The following is a 20,497-nucleotide window of genomic DNA, read 5'->3' on the forward strand; positions in this document are numbered from 1 at the left end:
TCTTAAATCATATGTATTCAATGGACACTGTATATGTATTCAATGGTATCAATTTTCTGTCAAAATAAATACATTTATTAACACTGCAGTAAATTATGCATTTTCAATTGAACCAGCATCAACAACTTGCACGGATTGAATTACAAAAAGAGTCACAAGTGTTGAAGAATATAAGTCCCACATCGGAAATCTGACTAAATAATGTTCATAACGTTGAAGGCTTCAAGCAAGCTGCATCTTTGATTATGAGCCAAGTTGAAATGTTCAATTGACGTGCAGCAACATAAAAGCAAAAGTCTAAACATGTTTTGAACATTTGGGAATATTAATTGGCTCCTATCTAGAACTATAAGGTTCAAAATTACAAAAACATATTCAATATCAATTAGTCAATCAAGCCAAGACACTATCTACTTAACCTCTCAGGTATTAACAAAATTGTGTAATAATTCACAAGCAAAGGCTATCTTCAAGGAAGAAACATCTGATGCAATTGACTAAAATAAGCATACAATGTTATATTCCTATTTAGATCGGTGTACTAGATACTAAGTTATATCAGGATTAATAGGAGTTTAAATTATGTTATACCTTGGGCCCCAAGATTTTGTGAAATAAGGAAAGTTTTGAAGCCAATTAAAGGGGTCCTATTTATTTCCTTTTGCATGAACCGTTGCTTGATGGGCTTATAGCCTTAGTTAAGTCGGCCCTCAGTGATGAGTAGAGACGACTTGACATAGCCCTATATAAGCTTAAGACCCTGAGAGACAGCAGAAGTCTTAAGTCGTTCGTGTCTCTTGCTCGTGCTGCTACTGCTACGATTGAATGAGTTCTGAGATTGTGTCTCAAGGAAGATGATGACAGGTATGTCTTTTATGTATTTCAGGTTGTGTGAAAGATCATGAACAAATATACATAAAATCTAACATAGATTCCAAATATCAAACCAACTAAGTTAGCCATAGAACCTTCAAGATTTCTGCTTTACATTTTTCCAATTCCAAAACCCATGTGATGAGGATCGAGGTCAGGACACAAGTCACCAACCACATACACGAGTACCGAAATCTAAGGCTAGTGCAAACTCACATCTATCGTAGCAAATCCATGCCACAAATAAACTATTTCATGAATCATCAACATCAACTCCCCTACAACTATTACATTAGCCTTATTTATAGGCTTTACAAGACTTGGGCACCAAGGCTACTTGGTCCAAAAGTAAACTAATTAATTATAAAATTACACATAAATAATAAAAGATATCCTAAAACTACCTAAATAAGAAAATAACTGACAATACCTGTAGGATGACTAAAAATGCCTAGAGAAGGGTGAATAGGCCAATTTAAGATTATAATCAAATAAGTAAAAATAAACTTCGGTAGCAGGATTGATATGGCTTATCAATCCTGAAACGTGCTGAACATAAAATAAAAGAACACGCAGAGAATTATTTTACGTGGTAAAACCCCCCCTCTGGGGAAAATCCACGGGACTCCTCAGTCCAACACAAATCCACTATAGAACGATGATTACAAGAAGTACTCACACACTTATCCTAGACACATTCTAGATAATGTTTACCAACTTCTTCGTAACTTAACTTCTGTCACGGGGTGATCTTCGACATTCCTTATGTTGAACGCAATACTGGTCACGATTGCTTCAAGCTCGCTGGAGGAAAACCGCCACCACGATCTTGGTGCCCTCAACCGTATGAGTCACCGAACAATGCAAATGAATGCAATATGAATGATTAAAGTGTTTGATAAATCACCAAGTAAAACATGAAACACTTGATAATTTATCTCAAAAATATGCACAGTAGCTTCTTAAAAATTTTAGATGCTCAAACAAAATATGAGAAAGCTACGAAAACAAAGAAGCACTTCATATCCTTATACAAACCACAATCTCCTTTTTGCAAGAGAAGAGCACAAAGCCACGTACTCAATCTCTTGCCATTAATCATATTTGATTCACATAGAATCCTACCTCAATTCGTCAGCCCATGCAAACTTCCCATCATCAATATAAGATTTAGATGCATGCTGAATGACAGAGCCAAACTTCCTAGGTCTTGAACTGAGCAGAATTGAGTATAAAAAAGCCCATACCAGATTTCCCCCAAACTCATTCGCTCACTGTTGAGGGTGAAATAGGCTTAAATCAATGGCTCCTTCACCTAACAACTTTTTAAAACATTTGTATTATATAAGTTGAAGAATATAAGTCCCACATTGAAAACTTGACAAGGTATGTAGGACTTATTTTACTACTTAACATTGTATTTGCATTATATAGGTCCCACATTGGAAACTTAATTAAATAAAATAAGTCCTACATACCATTTCAAGTTGGGCATGCGAACATCTTGCTCCAACTTGAGGGGAAGTGTTGGCGAGTCCTTCCTTACTATGTTAGAATTTTGGTTACTTACCTATTTATTTAGTCCTATTGTAATTTAAATTTATTTACTTGTGGAGTGAGCCAAAAAGCCCAGATAAACTAAAACACCATCCCATTTTCATATGTAATTGCTCGACACGTCATTGTTTGCATATTGTATGCAAACATTATTTAGTAAACATTGATTGCTCCATACACACATACATGCATTCATTTATAATATATAGGATATGTGTATATATACTAGCCTGAGGAGGGCATTAATTGGTTTGGTATTTAAGCACCGCTAATTGCCTTTGGAATTGTAAGAGGGCTACTGTGTTTTCGAAAAATATAATATGTTTAGGGTTTTGAAGGGTAATAACGTCCGGACGTCAGTATAAGAGAAAATTTATTTTATATAAATATATATATTCTCTTGAAGCCAAGCTAGAGCAAGCTTTATATTTAATAAACAGGCTTTTACCCTTCAGCTAAGAGACAATGCAGGTAAGAACTGGGTCAATGTCTGTTGTAATTGGATAACACAGTAGAATTAATAAGATGGATTGCCAAAATACTCCTCCTCCTATTAACAAAGAGAGATATATAGGGCAAAATAATGGTTGCTTGCTGTTGTGTTTTCACCATTAACTCCTCCTCTAGTCTCTTTGAGAAATATGCTTCTTCCTACCATGGCTTTTGAATTATCCTACCCTTTATTCTTTCTGCTTCTTCTTTTACAGTTGCCATTTTCCACCACTGCTAAAGCACACAAAAATATCTCCCTCGGCTCATCACTTACTGCACTGAACAAAGACTCTTTCTGGACCTCACCGAGGAATTTGCTTTTGGTTTCCAGGAAATTGGTAAACATAGCTTCTTACTTGCCATCTGGTTTAACAAAATACCTGAAAGAACTATTGTCTGGTCAGCCAATGGCAATAATCTAGTGCCAAAAGGATCCAGAGTTGAGCTCACTGAAGATGGCCAGTTTAGGCTCATTGAGTTTAGAACAGGCAAGCAAATATGGTATGCTGATTTTTCTGGTACTGGTGTTGTCTATGCAGCCCTGCTTGACACTGGAAATTTTGTGATGGCTAACCGAAACTCAATCAGTTTGTGGGAGAGTTTTTGATCAACCAACTGATACAATCTTACCTACACAGACTTTAAATCAAGGAAACATACTCTTTGCTCGATATACAGAAACAAATTACTCCAGAGGGAGATTCCAGCTCACACTACAAGATGATGGAAATATAGTGCTTTACAAAACCAACTTCCCATTGGATTCTTCTAATTCTGCTTATTGGTCAACCCACACCTTTTTTGCTGGCTATCAGGTCATCTGCAACCATGATGGCTCTGTTTACCTTGAATCCGAGGATGGGGTAATACTTAGGACAATATTATCCAATACATTTTCAATGCAAGACTTCTACCAGAGAGCAACTCTTGAGTATCATGGAGTTCTTAGGTACTACTATGTCTACCCTAAAAGAAGTAGCTCAAATATGAGGTCGCCCAGGGCCTGGTCTACTTCTTCATACATGCCTTCAAATATCTGCGCCTCAATTTCAGAAGAGACAGGAGGTGGTGTATGTAGGTTCAACAGCTTATGTTGACATGATGATCAAGGACCAAGTTGTCATTGCCCCAATGGTTACAGCTTTATTGATCCAAATGATGTTCTGAAAGGATGCAAACAGGATTTTGTTTCACAAAGTTGTGATAAAACGTCACAAGAAACGGATCATTTTCATTTCGAAACTATGCGAAACACGGATTGGCCTAATTCTGACTATGACCATTTTCAGGAGGTATCTGAGGATTGGTGCAGGCAGGAATGCCTTGGTGATTTCTTTTGCGCCGTTGCCATTTTCAAAACCAATGAGTGTTGGAAGAAGAGAGTTCCGCTTTAGAAAGGGTTGATTGACCTCAGTCTTGGTACAAAAGCTCTGATCAAAATGAGGAAAGACAATTCTACTTTAAAAAGAAAGATACCTCAACTTTGATCCTCATTGGAGTGCTCCTGAATAGCATGATGTTTATGAACTTTTGGAATTAGCAATACCAATTATCTAGAGAATTTGGAATGTTTCAGTACATGTATTTCGTATGCATCAAAGTGAACCGAACTTGACAAGCCTTGTCTTAAGATGTTTAAGATAATGTTGTGTATTGAGTTTACTATTTCTGATTGGTTTGTGACAGTACTATTTACTGGAGGAGTTCATATCCTCCATATAAACACCCTTTGCTAAGAAATTTTTTGTATGGCTAAGTTCCACCATGAAGAATGTCAAAGAGTTGCTTGAAGGAACTGCTCCTTGCTCATTATAACTTCAATCTATATGCATGAATTACACCAGCTCCATACTTATTATGTAAATCTCTATCTGATATGTGCCTTCAATGGTTAATTTTATGTTGCAGAAGTATTGTCTTTTAAACTGAACCACTATGGAAAAACTTGCCTGGACTGAAGAAACAAAGAGAAGACTATGGGTTCAGAGCAAGGGCTTCTCATGCAAACCACTTGGAAATCCTACCACAAATGAGCACAGAATTGTGTTTTTTTAGTTGTTTAATATGCTTGCCTTCTGATAACATAGAACAAGTATACTGCAGTCACTAGATTTTTGTTTCCCAACAGAATCTAAGCTCAACTAACGTAGTTAAACTAAAAACTGCAAATCCAACTACTGCTAAATCAAATTTTATTGAAAAGAATGTCTAGATTTCAATTATTAAATTTCCGCAATGAGGGGCATCATTCTGTATGAGTTAAGAGCGATGCCGCTTTAGCACGCTTTCCCTTTGAAGAGTCAAGACCGAACTAGTACCTAAGAGGCAAACTGCCTTTTGAATAGTTTGCAAACGACTACTAGAACCAGGGGAGCTAAAGGCTTTGTGGCCCCTGAATAGTTCAAAAACTGTCCCACAGTGAAGGTGGATGCTTACAGCTATGGAATTCTGTTACTAATTGACATTGTAATATATTTATGTACATGACATCAAAAAATTTTCAATTGTAAAATTATTTGCTATATTGAAAAGCATTTACACCATCCAAGCATAATAATTCACACTTCCACAACTTTACAATAACCACCATGATGATGCCCAAGAAAACAAATTTCTTGAAATAATATAATAACCCAAACAAATTACAACTTGGAAGACATCTATTTTTGAGACTTAATGTTAAGGTCCAACTTCATGCTGGATGTCCAGAAGAATTCTCTAAGCCAGAAGCGGTTTCTTCTGTTTCTATAGGGGTATATATTTAGTAATAAAAAACAATTACTTGCATAGGATTTGCTTCTTGGAGTCGAGCATTTTTCTCACTGTATATACCTGTCACTATTTAGTGGCCTCTTAAACTAAAGGCAGGATTTTTTGTTGGACATCTTTAAAATATTTTAAAATACAACTGAGAACATGATTATAGGCCTCAGACAAGAAAATAGTGGCAAATTACATTGTATGGAGATAAGGATTATGTTTTTAAACCACTGAAAAAGACTTGTGAAATGATCCAAAAATGTCAAATGACCACGCCCACACCAACTGTTTATTTTCTAAGACAGTTCAACTAAAACACCATCTACTTCCATATTTAATTCCTTGACCTCCATGTTTACAGAGTGTTTGCAATCATGTTTCTATAAACGAGATTGTCAACACATCGAACAAACCAATTTTTTGGTGCATCCAATAAAGATGTGTGTATATATTAAGCACCAAAAAAGACACATGTTGCGGGTTTGAAGGGTATCTGCTGTGTTTGTTTCTTGGGAAAGCCAAGAGAAAACTGATTTGAATGAGATAGAAATATCTGAAGGTTTGCTTCTGAACATAATGTCCAGATGCCAAGCTAGAGAATGTTTTATATTTAATGCAGGAAAGCATTGACTTCCTTTCATTTTAGCAGAAATAAGACATGGAAAATTCCTGGTCAACATCTGCTTGAATTGAATAATAGCAGAAATAAGAAGCTGCAGTTGTAAATAAAAGCTTCCAATGGATTGTGACTCATATATAGTGCAAATGAATTGTCCCTAGAGAAATATCCCTCTGACTATAATGGCTTTTGAACTAGCATATGCTTTCTGCTTTCTGCTTCTCCTCCTACACCTGCCATTTCCAACCACTGCTCAAACTAACAAGAACATACCTTTGGGTTCATCCCTCACTGCAGACAATAGCTCTTTTTGGGCCTCACCATCTGGGGAGTTTGCTTTCGGTTTCCAAGAAATTGGTAGAAACAGCTTCTTACTTGCCATCTGGTTTAACAAAATACCAGAAAGAACTATTGTGTGGTCAGCCAATGGTAATAATCTAGTGGCAAAAGGATCCAAAGTTGAGCTCACTGCAGATGGACAGTTTAGGCTCAATGATGCTGCAATAGGCAAGCAAATATGGGTTGCTGATTTTGCTGGTACCGGAGTTTCCTATGCAGCCATGCTGGACACTGGAAATTTTGTGCTGGCTAACCGAAGTTCAATCAATTTGTGGGAGAGTTTTGATCAACCAACTGATACAATCCTACCTTTGCAGACTCTAAATCAAACAAGCACACTCTTTGCCCGCTACACAGCAACAAATTACTCAAAAGGAAGATTCCGTTTTGCACTACAACCGGATGGAGACCTCTTGCTTTATACAACACACTTCCCATTGGATTCTGCGAATACTATCTATTGGTCAACCGACACTGCAGGTAGTGGTTATCAGGTCATCTTCAACCTGTCTGGCTCTATTTACCTTACTGCCAGGAACAGAAGCATACTTCATATGATATCAAACAGCACAGTTTCAACCCAAGATTTTTACCAGAGAGCAACTCTTGACTATGATGGAGTTTTGAGGCACTATGTCTATCCTAAAAGCACTGGCTCAAGTGCTGCTGGGTGGCTCAAGGCTTGGACCAGTTTGTCCTTCATACCTCCAAATATCTGCATGACAATTTTGCAAGAGAAAGGCGGCGGTGCATGTGGTTACAACAGTATATGTAGACATGACCAGGGAACAATTTGCCGGTGCCCGCCTGGTTATAGCTTCATTAATCCAGATGATGTGTTGAAAGGATGCAAAAAGAACTTCATTTCACAAAGTTGTGATGCTGCCTCACCAGAGACAGATCATTTTTATTTCCAAGAGATGCAAAACACAGATTGGCCTAAGTCTGAATATGAGAAGTTTGAAGTTGTAACTGAGGATTGGTGCAGGCAGGCTTGCCTAGCTGATTGTTTCTGTGCTGTTGCTAATTTCAGAAATGGCCAGTGTTGGCTGAAGGGAAGCCCCCTTTTGAACGGGACCCCATTAATGGTGTAACAGGTCTAGTCAAAATAAGGAAGGAAAATTCAACCATGGGACCTGGTGGAGGATATTCGAAAAAGAAAGACAATTCAACTCTGATCGTAGTTGGATCGGTGCTCCTGAGTAGCTCAGGGTTTCTAAACTTCCTTTTACTGCTAACAATCTATTTGGTTGTTTCACGCATCTATTACAGAAAAGCAAAGGTGAGTCAACCTTATCTCGTCATGAATTTGAAATATTTCACTTATGAAGAGCTAGAAGAAGCTACCAATGGATTCAAGGAAGAACTAGGCCATGGTGGTTTTGCAACAGTTTTCAAAGGAGTTTTAGGGGCTGATATGGGGAAATTTGTTGCTGTCAAAAGATTAGATAGTATGGTTAAAGAAAGTGAGTGGGAATTCAAAGCTGAAATGAGCGCAATTAGCAGAACGAACCATAGAAATTTAGTCCAGCTACTAGGATACTGCAACGAAGGGGAGCACCGAATGCTTGTATATGAGTTTATGAGCAACGGCTCTCTAGCTGGCTTCCTCTTTGGAGAGTCAAGGCCAAACTGGTATCAAAGAAGGGAAATCGCCTTAGGAATTGCAAGAGGGCTCTTGTATTTGCATGAGGAGTGCAACAGCCAAATCATACATTGTGACATTAAGCCTCAAAACATTCTTCTAGACGACTCTTTCACTGCAAGAATTTCAGACTTTGGATTGGCCAAGCTTTTGAAAATGGACCAGACTCACACTACCACCGGAATGAGGGGAACTAGAGGCTATCTGGCCCCTGAATGGTTTAAAAACATGCCAATCACAGGGAAGGTAGATGTTTATAGCTATGGCATTATGTTGCTGGAGATTATTTGCTGCAGGAGGAATTTTCAAGAAGAGGCAGAGGATGAAGATCAAATGGTTCTAGCTGATTGGGCATACGATTGCTATGAGCAAAAGAAAGTGCATCTGCTATTACAGAATGATGATGAGGCAATGGATGACATCAAAAAGTTGGAGAAGTATGTGATGATCGCAATGTGGTGCATTCAGGAGGATCCGTCACTGCGACCCACGGCAAAGAAACTGACGATGATGCTCGAAGGAACCGTGGAAGTATCAATTCCCCCAGACCCATCCTCATTTACAAGTTCAATACAGTAGGTGCTTGTATTGTATGCCTGTTAGAGCATCCATCAACTTGGTGAGGCAGGCAGTCTCAGTGTTTTCGGGTACATTCCTTTGTGTTCATTCATTGGCATTAATTTTCAGGTAAATACATATATATTTACTGAAATTGCAGTAAATTTCTGCATTTTCACTTTATTCAAATCAACATAAAAAACTTGAATGGATTGAATAACAAAATGGGTCAATCAAGGCAAGTTATTTAAACAAGTCTGAAGCTAAGATCAAGCAAAAAGACTTCATCTTGCAGTGTCAAAAGTCTAGGCACGTGTTGGACATTTATTTTGAAATATTAAAATAATTCATGTCTAGAAGAAGGTTGAATATTAAAATATTTCAACAAAACCAATTCAGTCTTCAAATATAAACTAGTCAATTTAAGCATGGAATTCAATTAGCAAGCAAAGATTTACCATTCAACCTTCAAGATTCAAACTTTACATATCCACTTCCAAATCCCATCAAAAAGCATGAAGAATCTACTACATACTGTTAATTCCAAAACCCTAGATTTCGGATTTCTAAGCCCTCTCCCCCCTAATTCTACGAGCAAGCTGGATGTCCTTGGGCATAATGGTGACCCTCTTGGCATGAATGGCGCAGAGATTGGTGTCCTCAAAGAGACCTACCAAGTAGGCCTCCGCCGCCTCTTGCAGCGCCGCCACGGCGCTGCTCTGGAACCGGAGATCGGTCTTGAAGTCCTGAGCAATCTCTCTCACAAGCCTCTGGAACGGAAGCTTGCGGATCAAGAGCTCAGTGCTCTTCTGGTACTTCCTGATCTCTCTCAGCGCCACAGTCCCTGGCCTGAAACGATGAGGCTTCTTCACTCCTCCGGTAGCGGGAGCCGACTTCCGAGCAGCCTTTGTTGCCAGCTGCTTGCGAGGGGCCTTCCCTCCGGTGGACTTACGAGCAGTCTGCTTGGTACGAGCCATTGAGAAAAAACGAAATCGAAGGTCTGAAGGATTTTGATTGACTGTGTTTGTTTCTCGAGAAAATTGGAGAAACTTGATTTAGATGCGATGGAAATGGTGGAAGCTTTGGGGGGGTATTTAATTGCTGATTTGGGGAGTGGAATCGCGGGAACTTCGAAATTTTGTGTTTCCTGTGAAAATTTTTGGAGGAGGAGAGGCGGGAATCTGAGCCGTTGATAAGTATTCAAATCGAGGGCCATGGTTCCTCGATCCGTAACACTAAGAACCAGCCAATGGGAGCGTGCTTTACCCTTTTTTATTAAAGATGGTTAAAGCATGGGCTGTTTGTTTTTGGGCTTAGTGCCTCCAATATCAACAGCAGGCCATTCTACTCTTAAAACAGCCCCTTGAAATTTCTTCCAATAAATTGGCCCAGAAAAATGAAAAAGAAAAAATCATAATAAATTATGTATCTAAAATCTCGATTATTATTAAACCCAAGACAATGGAGATTCGTTCCAATTGATTTTTATTATGGTTCACAATGGGCTGTAAATCAAAAGAAAATATTTAAAACATACATTATAACTTCAATGTAATTAACAATATATATGTTGATGATGTTACAGTCACATCGAAAAAAGATCTCCACTTGCTTTCACATAATTCATAAATGTACACACACTCAGATAAGAATTATGACTTACATTTCTCTAGCTATACATGATTTAGAAATCCTGCTGTGTGATATTGTTCTATAATATGTATATTTCTATTCTCTAAATTGAACTAAGGGGTGCCTATTTGCAAGACCTCTATTGCATAACAAGTTAACAATAATCAAAGAGAAGGAGAACAAAATAAGGAAAAAGCACATCACATCACAAAATGAAGAGCAAAAAAAAAAAAAAAATCATACCCAATTGCTAGAAAGTGCAAAATCATGGAACCTAAAAGAGGATTCTCCAGCTGTATCTCTCTCAAGCCTGACCTCTGATAATCTCTGGGAGACACCTTCACTGCTACTTTCATCTTCAAACACTTCTTGTGGAAGAGGTTGTATTTGGTTCTCATTTGGTTGTCTAGCCAATTGAACCTCAGGCGGCAATGGGATGATTGGCGGGGGAGAGGCGCTGCTCCTGAACCTGGTTTGGCCTGCACTTGGAGAAACGACGGCTCGATCCCACATGAAGACATGCATGGAAATAGGAACCTTGGCATGCCGGTGGAGGGAGAGCTTCTGGCTGAGAGAAATGGTGTCGAAGCATCGAACTGCTCCTGTTGAAGAAACCATCCAAGGGAGCACCTTCTGGTTTGAGACCCTTGAGACCACCAGCAGCCTTGATGCCTCCATTGCTTCCTTGTACAAATTGCTCAGCCCCGATCGGCTTGAAGGCGTGTTTTCGTCACCATCTACGACTGATGAAATGTATATAAACCCCTGCCAATGACAATAGGTACGATTTATCAAGTAATCCTAAAGGAATCACATTTTTTACCACATTGGTCAGATCATATTATTTGACAGATAGGATTCACTTGTTACACGCAATTGTTGTAACTAAACAGATACATCAACTGTCACATAATATGATCAACAAGCCGCAAGAAAGTTAATTAATGTAAATATATGTTTACCTCTTCTGTGCGGCTAATGGCGAAGCCAAGCTTAAAATCACCTTCTTGTAATTTGACCTCAACAGGGATTTCACCCCCAAGAGGAGCATACCAAAGTCGAACGGCTCGGACTACACCAATGTCAACCCCATGGTAATCTTCAAAACCATATAAGCTTGCGCTTGCAAGATCAGCTAAGTCAGATAATGACCCTGCATTTACAGTGGAAGAAGCTGTCTCTCCAGAAATCTGCCATAAATGCAATGCAACAAAACCAAAAACACACACATCTATTACACACACTTTTCAACTCAAACTGGAACTTTAATTTTGAAACACCTATAAAAGTTAAAATAGCCCTACTTGTGCCACATAATCAAAGATCTTCATTAAAATACCTTTGTAAGGAGGGACTCAGTCTGGATGTTCATGAAGACGACAGGGACGCCGGAGGCCTGGGAGGCGATGAGCCAGACATTAGCCCTAGCAAGCGTGTCCTCCAAGTCGTTGTAGCGAGAAGCAGATCGATCTGAAGCCTTTGGAAGGAAGAGGACAGATAGAAAGCAACTAGAATGGGGAACTGCTAGCATCTCCTGCATTCTCCTTTCCCATGGATATGAAACATACCCATCTTGAAGCCTACCTCTTGTCAGTGCACTCACCATCCTCGAGTTCCTTGAAGCTGCACATGTATCAAACACACATGCACCATGCATGCATTCAACTCATCATCATCCCCATCATCTATTTCACACTTTTTTTTTTGAAGTGATCATGGAACAGTACTACTATTATTTAACTAAACAATAAAAGTTGAATTGAACTATTAATTGATGGGACATAATTTTATTCATATCACCATCATCACATCATTCATCTCTTCCTAGTGGGAATGTAATGCACATGGACAACATTAGTCCAATATCCAAACTATTGTGATGATGTGAATGGAAGTTGGCCGAAGTGAATTAATTAAATTAAAAGCTGTGTGTGTAGCACCAAATTAGGTCATGTCAGTTTCTAATTTTCCACGAAGAGAAAAGTCACGAGTCTCCACGTGGAGAAGTTGTTGTGTGCTGCCTCTAAAGGTGGTTTTGCTTTCATACAACGAAACGCATGCCCAAAAAAATATCACCAAGTGGCCCAATTAATAAATAGATAATTACCACCACAGCAATAACAAAATATAAAGGCAAAATGTCACTATTTGTTATTGCCCGCACATTCAAATTTCTATTCAACTCTCTTATATAATATGCATTATGTAGAAGGTTGTTTTGGAATGAAATTTTGTACAAAATTAGAAGGAATTTGACAAAATTTACAACATATCATTGAATTATGAGGAATTTTAAATCTAAATTTACAAAATTAAAACTACGGGACTAGAGTGGTAAAACCGACACACTACTTGATCAAAAATTATCTCTTGCCTAGTATAATTGTTTTTCACATGAATTACAAAAAGGAAAAAGCAAAGTAATAGTTAGTCAACGCAAAACTCAATGTGATGATGGGTAATGGTACCTTGGAGCTCGAAGCAGTCGGCCTCCGTGCGATCGCAGAAGCCGACGGTATAATTGGGGTCGGCAATGGACCTGAGCATGTACTGCTTGCTCCGACCGGCAGAGTCGTTCGGGACGATGCACGCCTGCAACTCAGCGAACTCGTCTCGGCCGCGTCGGACTTTGACGAGGATAGAAGTGTCCTTGGCTTTAAAGGAGGCGTGGAGGATCTTCTGGACGCCGCTCTTTCCGTTCTTAAACGGCGACTTAACGGTGACTGAGCTGCCGATGCGGAGCTCCTCGACGATGTCTGCGGTCTGGAGCATGTCTCCAGTCCACTCGTCGGCTTTCGAGCTGCCTTTGAGGCATTCGATGGACAGCACCAGAGGGGATTTCGGCTCTCGGGTGGGGGAGTCTGAGCTCGGTTGCGGTCGGTCCATGGTCATGATCTCTGCTTGATACGGTGCGTTTGACGCTTTTATATGTAAATGTTATTCCTATTGTAAATATGCATATCCCAGAGAGAGAGAGAGAGAGAGAGAGAGAGGGATGAAGGAAAAAGGCTAGAGGAGATGATTTTGAAATATTGGAAGTGATGGGCAAATGAGTAAAAGTCAATGAATTTGAAGGGGGGAGGGGGTGTTTTGGAGGTTTGTGGTTTTGTTTTTCACTCAAACTCAATTTCTCTGAATTTTCTCCAATATTTTGTATACATAAAATAAATATCACTATCATATCATATGCTATGAATATAATAAAATGATCCTAACTTATCATTTTTCCTAGCTAATGATGCTATGTTGAAACTTTAAGGTTTATGATATGATATTTCTTCTTCAGCTGCACTCTCTGTGTCATAATATTATTTTTCTTTTTAATTTGCTAGTTTTTTCACAACTGGGTATTATTATATATGGAATTTGAATAAGAAGAGGGTATTGGGATTTACCTTGATACCTGGTTGTAGAAACTATATTATAGAGCTCAAAGCCCTTTCATTTTTTTCTTCTTCTTTGGAATGGAAGCGATTTGGGGATTGAGATTTACACGAATATTCAAAGAGTATCTAAAAGTTTCAAACTTCTACCCACACAAATAATGGTGGAAAAATTCAACCAAGTGCTATATTCCACTCGCAAGCCCTTTCGTTTTTTATGACAAAAGAAAACTCTTCCTTTATTATAATTCTAAAAGTCATATACTCATCCTTTATTCTAAGGTTTTTTTATATTTAAAAAAAATACAATTGATTCTATCATAAGCGAGAGAACTTGTAAGTTTTTTGGTTGAAGAAAACTTTAAAGTTCGTAATATTTTGGAATCAAATTTTTGATGGGGTTAGGTTTGCATCGGGCCGTGCACTTTTCATGCACTAGTTGTAAAAATGAAAATGAAAAATTCTTGGTTTTCTCTTCATAAGTCAATATTCCTCATCATAAAATATATATATAATAAAGTAAATAACGAGAAGAAGAAGAAGAAAAGGTAGGTACCAAGCACCTAGGGGGCAGGGGACCGCGGGCAGAGAGAAGAGGGCAGAGGGCAGAGGGCAAAGCCATCGTTCTGGGACCTTGACCCTTCAAGCTTTAATAAATATTTGTAGTTCATAGATTTCCTAAGAAAAGTTTCATATAGTTCTACTTATGGTCCCTCCATTTAATGGTTGCGTGCGGGTAGCCTACGTCTTTGTTCTACCCTTTTACTTGTTCAATTTGCTCATAATCTTTCACTATTTTGATGAATTTTTTCTTGGTTTGATTTTAACAAGAAAATTTATCGTAGTATTCTATAATTTCACCGTAATAATTTTATGCCAACTAGAAACACTTCTTTAATTACTATTTATTTAATTCTCTCAAAACGTAGGCACAAACAAGTGCTATAAGACTCTGTCCAGCCAGATGCAAGTTAAAGTTTAACATATCAAGTTGGCTTAAATAATCTAAATCTCTGGCTCACCATCATTATTATTGGGATAAAGCACAAAAATATTGGTCAAGAGATAACGCTATATATAGTGCTAGTGGGACCCCTTGCACATTACACACCACCTTGAAATTTTCAAATATAATGCCTGTGGAAGCTTTCCAAAGGACTAACCATCCAACCATATTCTCCATATCGACAAATGGTATGACACTTCTGAGAGCTTGAGGGACATGCATGACGTTGTCAAATGATGAATAAATGACGATAATTATTTTTTGAAAGTAAGCGATTGTCTAGACTACAAGATAGAGAGAGTTTCTCACACATACTACTAAAATGTTATGACGATTCACAGTTTAAAGTGTCTTAATATTGCACAAACTCAGTTTGAAGCCTTTTAATCTTAGGTTTGAGTATTATTATTTTTTTTTTTTAACAAGGTGGGCTAAAAGCCCAGTACAGCAACACCTAAGTAGTGACAAAATGATGCCTAGACACACCCATGGCATCAGCATTAGTGACAGTTTCATAATTCGAAAGTTGACCAAGCAAAACTAATATAATAAACTTGACGGTAGGAGTGAATTTCATTAATAAATATAAAAAGATATACATAGTGAGGGGGACGTAATGAGCCTTACCCTCAAATACATCTATATCTACAAATACAAAAACTAATTTCTAAAATTTCTGAGACATTTGTCTTTGTGCGAGACAAAAAATAATTATAGGCGGGCTTGGGGTTTGTGTGAGACAAAAAAAATTAATAACCATAAGTAGTGTAGGTAATATTTTTTTTAACAAAAAGAGAGAAGGAAAAGAACGAGAAAAAAAAAAAAGAGAAAGGAGAAATGTGAGAAGGAAAAGAAAAAAAAAAAGGGAGAGAGAGAGAGAGAGAGAGAGAGAGAGAGAGAGAGAGAGAAGAGGGAAGGAAAAGAAAGAAAAAAGATTTGTATATGCTTAATTTAAGTGAGGGATATACGTAGTGTAGGTAAGAAATTTTTATCAAAAATTTGGCCGGGCATGAGTCCAGCCTGCCATAGGCTAAACACGCCCCTGATCAGCATACAAAATATCCTTCAGAAAGTTAGAAACCGTCTCATAAGGATGAATTCCAGGACCAAAACCAATGCTCCTAGCAGACAAAGCATCAGCAATAAAATTATGCTCACGATAGGTTTGAGCATTATTATTTAACAAGTTCATATGGGCTCAACAATAGTATGCTGCCCTAAACACTCACGCCCATTCTAGGATTTTGGCTAAGTACACTTTTATAATTATTAGTTATAATATTTTTCTTTTGAACAATGCTTAATAATCTCCAAGGGGTGCACACCATGTCAAGCGAGTTATAATTGGAAGTGTTCATTTCTTAGATCACAATATAAAGATTTTATTTAACCAAAAAAAAAAAAATCAATCAAATTGAGATAATTTAGCAATCCATATGTATTGCTCGACAATTTTGGTAACAATTAAGGTCTTCATGATGAACCATCTATTTAGATGATATATATATATATATATATATAAATGATTACACGGTCTCTAATTTGATTGATTTATTCACATAAATGATCTTGACATTGTGATTTTGAGAAAAAGGCAATAGAAATTTATACAAAGGACAAATATTGTAAAGTGAGTCATCCTAATAGCAGTACAAGGATGTGCGGGAGCGGATCCGTTGTCCCCAAATTGGTGTCCCCTCTCTAATTTGCTAACATGTGTCAACTAAAATAACAGGGAGTTAACTCCGTTAACTTTTTTATTTGACAATTTTAAAAATTAAAAAATTAAAAACTACCCAAATAACCTAACAGCCAGCGAGCGTCGTTTTCCTTGCAAAACCCAGCGAACGTCGTCTTCCTTGCTAAACCCAGCGAGCGTCGTCTTCTCCGTGAGAGTCTTCTCTTCTTCTCCAATTGCAGGCAGCAAGCGTCGTCTTCCTTGCAAAACCCAGTCATACCCACTCTCCTCCCTCATAATCTCTACATCTTCTCCACCATCAACTCTTAAACGCTTGCAAAACCCAATTCTCCTCCCTCCTAATATAGAAAGAGATGGTTAATGATTGCACAAATAACACAAACCTCTTCCATGATGGCTTCAGAAAGAAAAGTATCTTTGCGCATTTTCGATTCCACAGAGTACTTTAATAGTGTGTGATGACTTCCTAGCTGCTCAAAAACCCATTTACCTCTAAATGAGTCAAAGTCCTCTTCAACCTGTTCAAAACCTATCTCCTGTTCAAGCTGTTCACACAAGTCTAGGACAACACGCGCATGAAGCACCATATAAAGTATGCCCTTGCATCCTTCCTGCACATTACAGGAAAAGTAAGTTAACTTGTGTATGACTTTTAAGATGATTGGCACTCTCACATCACTTAAGTTAAGAGTATTACAATGACATATCAGAGAGTGCCTATTTATACAGCTAGAGCTATAGATTGTCCTCTTCATTAACTAATAAGATCCACAAAATGTTCATTTAGAGATCAGACACATTATCTGATCCCAAAATTAAAAAAGACTCTTTAGAACAAGTATGGTCTTAGATTACAGTTAATGGAAAGACTGCTAGTACTTGGAAAGTATGAGTATAGTAGTAAGAGAGGTGATAGTATTCTTCATGTAAAGTGTTGTTTCAAAAGTGAAGCAATTATCAAGAACACACCAATTCAACATGCAATTCTCTATGACAAATAATGTGTGCGGAAACATAATAGTTTTCTTGGTTTTCCAACGTTTTGCAAACATGTTTGAGCTCCCACATTGGAACACTAAAGTTCCTTGGAGGTCTTTATAAGACTTACTCTTGGAAATAGAATAATTTGTATTGGCAACTATGCAAGTGGCCCAATTGAGTAGCCCGTGGATATAACATTCGGTTAAATGCCTAATTAGTTGGGCTAATGGTTATATTTAATTAACCAAAAGATGGGCCTTGGGCCTTGGGGCTCTTGGGCTCTGTGATTTACATATATATGTACATATTTTTCAAAAAAAACATTCGTGTTCTATACACATCTCACGGTTTTTTAAAAACAAACATACAATAGTCCCATTGTACTTGTACGTACGTATTTGTGATGCTTTATACACGTTTTGTTTTCAAAATTTTCAGTAAGACGCACAAAATTCGCCTATTATATAAATAATTCTCACATATTATTGAATAAGAATAACATATGTTACAAAAATGATATGAAAATATCATATAGGCCATTTAATATTTATAAGGGACAAACCAATGCAACTAGGAGGGTACTTTTTTTTTTGGGTATTAAAGGGAATAGCCCCTTTTAAAAAGAATGCATTTAAACAGTATAGCCGCGCGGCTATACTGCGAATTTTTTCATTAAAACAATATAGCCGGGCGGCTATACTTATTTTTGACACGTGGCGCAATAGCGAAAGCAGGTCAACCTTTTTTTAAAAAAATAGTACAGCCGCACGGCTATACTCCGTGCTTTTTAATTTATTTAAAAAGTAAAACTGTTTTGACACGTGGCGACAAATAGTTGGGGTTTCCTATTTTTTATATTAAAAATAGTATAGGCGCACGGCTATACTCATTTTAAAAAAAATTCTTTTCAACGGCTTTTATTTATTCTTTAGTAAATAGTATAGCCGTGCGGCTATACTTGATGTTTGTCTAATTTCTTTTAAAAATAGTATAGCCGGGAGGTTTTACTGTATTTATCTTTTACAAAATTGTCTTTAATAAAAAGTATAGACGAGTGGCTATGGTATTTTACATATACACACACACACACAGATATATATATATGTACATACGTACATATTTTTCAAAAAAAACATTCGTGTTCTATACACGTCTCACGGTTTTTAAAAAGCAAACATACAATAGTTGCGTTGTACTTGTACGTACGTATTTGTGATGCTTTATACACGTTTTGTTTTCAAAATTTTCAGTAAGACGCACAAAATTCGCATATTATATAAATAATTCTCACATATTATTGAATAAGAATAACATATGCTACAAAAATGATATGAAAATATCATATAGGCCTTTTAATATTTATAAGGGACAAACTAATGCAAATAGGAGGGTCCTTTTTTTTTTTTTTTTTTTTTTGGGTATTAAAGGGAATAGCCCCTTTTAAAAACAATGCATTTAAAAATGTATAGCCGGGCGGCTATACTGCGAATTTTTTTATTAAACAGTATAGCCGCGCGGCTATACTTATTTTTGTCACGTCGCGCATTAGCGAAAACATGTCAACCTTTTTAAAAAAAAATAGTACAGCCGCACGGCTATACACCGTGCTTTTTTAATTTATTTAAAAAGTAAAACTGTTTTGACACGTGGCGACAAATAGTTGGGTTTTCCTATTTTTTATATTAAACATAGTATAGCCGCACGGCTATACTCATTTTAAAAAAAATTCTTTTCAACGGCTCTTAGTTATTCTTTAGTAAATAGTATAGCCGTGCGGCTATACTTGATTTTTGTCTAATTTCTTTTAAAAATAGTATAGCCTGGAGGTTTTACTGTATTTATTTTTTACAAAATTGTATTTATTAAAAAGTATAGACGAGTGGCTGTGGTATTTTACATATACACACACAGAGATATATATATATATATGTAGGTACGTACATATTTTTCAAAAAAAACATTAGTGTTCTATACACGTCTCACGGTTTTTAAAAAGCAAACATACAATAGTCGTGTTGTACTTGTACGTACGTATTTGTGATGCTTTATACACGTTTTGTTTTAAACAATTTCAGTAAGACGCACAAAATTCGCATATTATATAAATAATTCTCACATATTATTGAATAAGAATAACATATGTTACAAAAATGATATGAAAATATCATATAGGCCTTTTAATATTTATAAGGGACAAACTAATGCAACTTGGAGGGTCCTTTTTTTTTTAAATTTTTTTTTTTTTTTGGTATTAAAGGGAATAGCCCCTTTTAACAACAATGCATTTAACAAGTATAGCCACGCGGCTATACTGCGAATTTTTTTATTAAAACGTATAGCCGGCGGCTATACTTATTTTTGACACGTGGCACAATGGCGAAAGCAGGTCAACCTTTTAAAAAAAAATAGTACAGCCGCACGGCTATACTCCGTGCTTTTTAATTTATTTAAAAAGTAAAACTTTTTTGACACGTGGCGACAAATAGTTGGGTTTCCTATTTTTATATTAAAAATAGTATTGCCGCACGGCTATACTCATTTTTAAAAACATTCGTTTCAACGGCTTTTATTTATTCTTTAGTATATAGTATAGCCGTGCGGCTATACTTGATTTTTGTCTAGTTTCTTTTAAAAATAGTATAGCCGGGAGGTTTTACTGTATTTATTTTTTATAAAATTGTCTTTATTAAAAAGTATAGACGAGTGGCTATGGTATTTTACATATACACACACACAGATATATATATATATATGTACGTACGTACACGTTTTTCAAAAAAACATTCGTGTTCTATGCACGTCTCACGGTTTTTAAAAAAGCAAACATACAATAGTCGCGTTGTACTTGTACGTACGTATTTGTGATGCTTTATATACGTTTTGTTTTCAAAATTTTCAGTAAGACGCACAAAATTCTCATATTATATAAATAATTCTCACATATTATTGAATA

General features: G+C 37.0%; 2 protein-coding genes and 1 pseudogene across 2 annotated transcripts; 1 reads left to right on the top strand and 2 right to left on the bottom strand.

Annotated features, from left to right (window-relative positions):
- Nucleotides 1-6,483: 6,483 nt before the first annotated feature.
- LOC117633212 lies at nt 6,484-8,864 on the top strand (annotated as a pseudogene).
- A 413-nt stretch (nt 8,865-9,277) lies between these two features.
- LOC117631429 (histone H3.2) lies at nt 9,278-9,922 on the bottom strand. The gene has a single exon (XM_034364572.1). It carries the CDS (start codon nt 9,818-9,820, stop codon nt 9,410-9,412), a length of 411 nt encoding a protein of 136 aa, XP_034220463.1. The 5' UTR covers nt 9,821-9,922; the 3' UTR covers nt 9,278-9,409.
- Nucleotides 9,923-10,433: 511 nt separating this feature from the next.
- On the bottom strand, nt 10,434-13,520 carry LOC117631654. The gene is made up of 4 exons (XM_034364923.1): nt 12,944-13,520; nt 11,815-12,098; nt 11,438-11,665; nt 10,434-11,240 (listed from the first exon to the last, which is right to left on the bottom strand). Exons 1-4 carry the CDS (start codon nt 13,365-13,367, stop codon nt 10,713-10,715), a joined length of 1,464 nt encoding a protein of 487 aa, XP_034220814.1. The 5' UTR covers nt 13,368-13,520; the 3' UTR covers nt 10,434-10,712.
- Nucleotides 13,521-20,497: the final 6,977 nt, after the last annotated feature.

Source organism: Prunus dulcis, chromosome 6 (assembly GCF_902201215.1).
Source record: "Prunus dulcis chromosome 6, ALMONDv2, whole genome shotgun sequence".
Classification (NCBI taxonomy): domain Eukaryota; kingdom Viridiplantae; phylum Streptophyta; class Magnoliopsida; order Rosales; family Rosaceae; genus Prunus; species Prunus dulcis.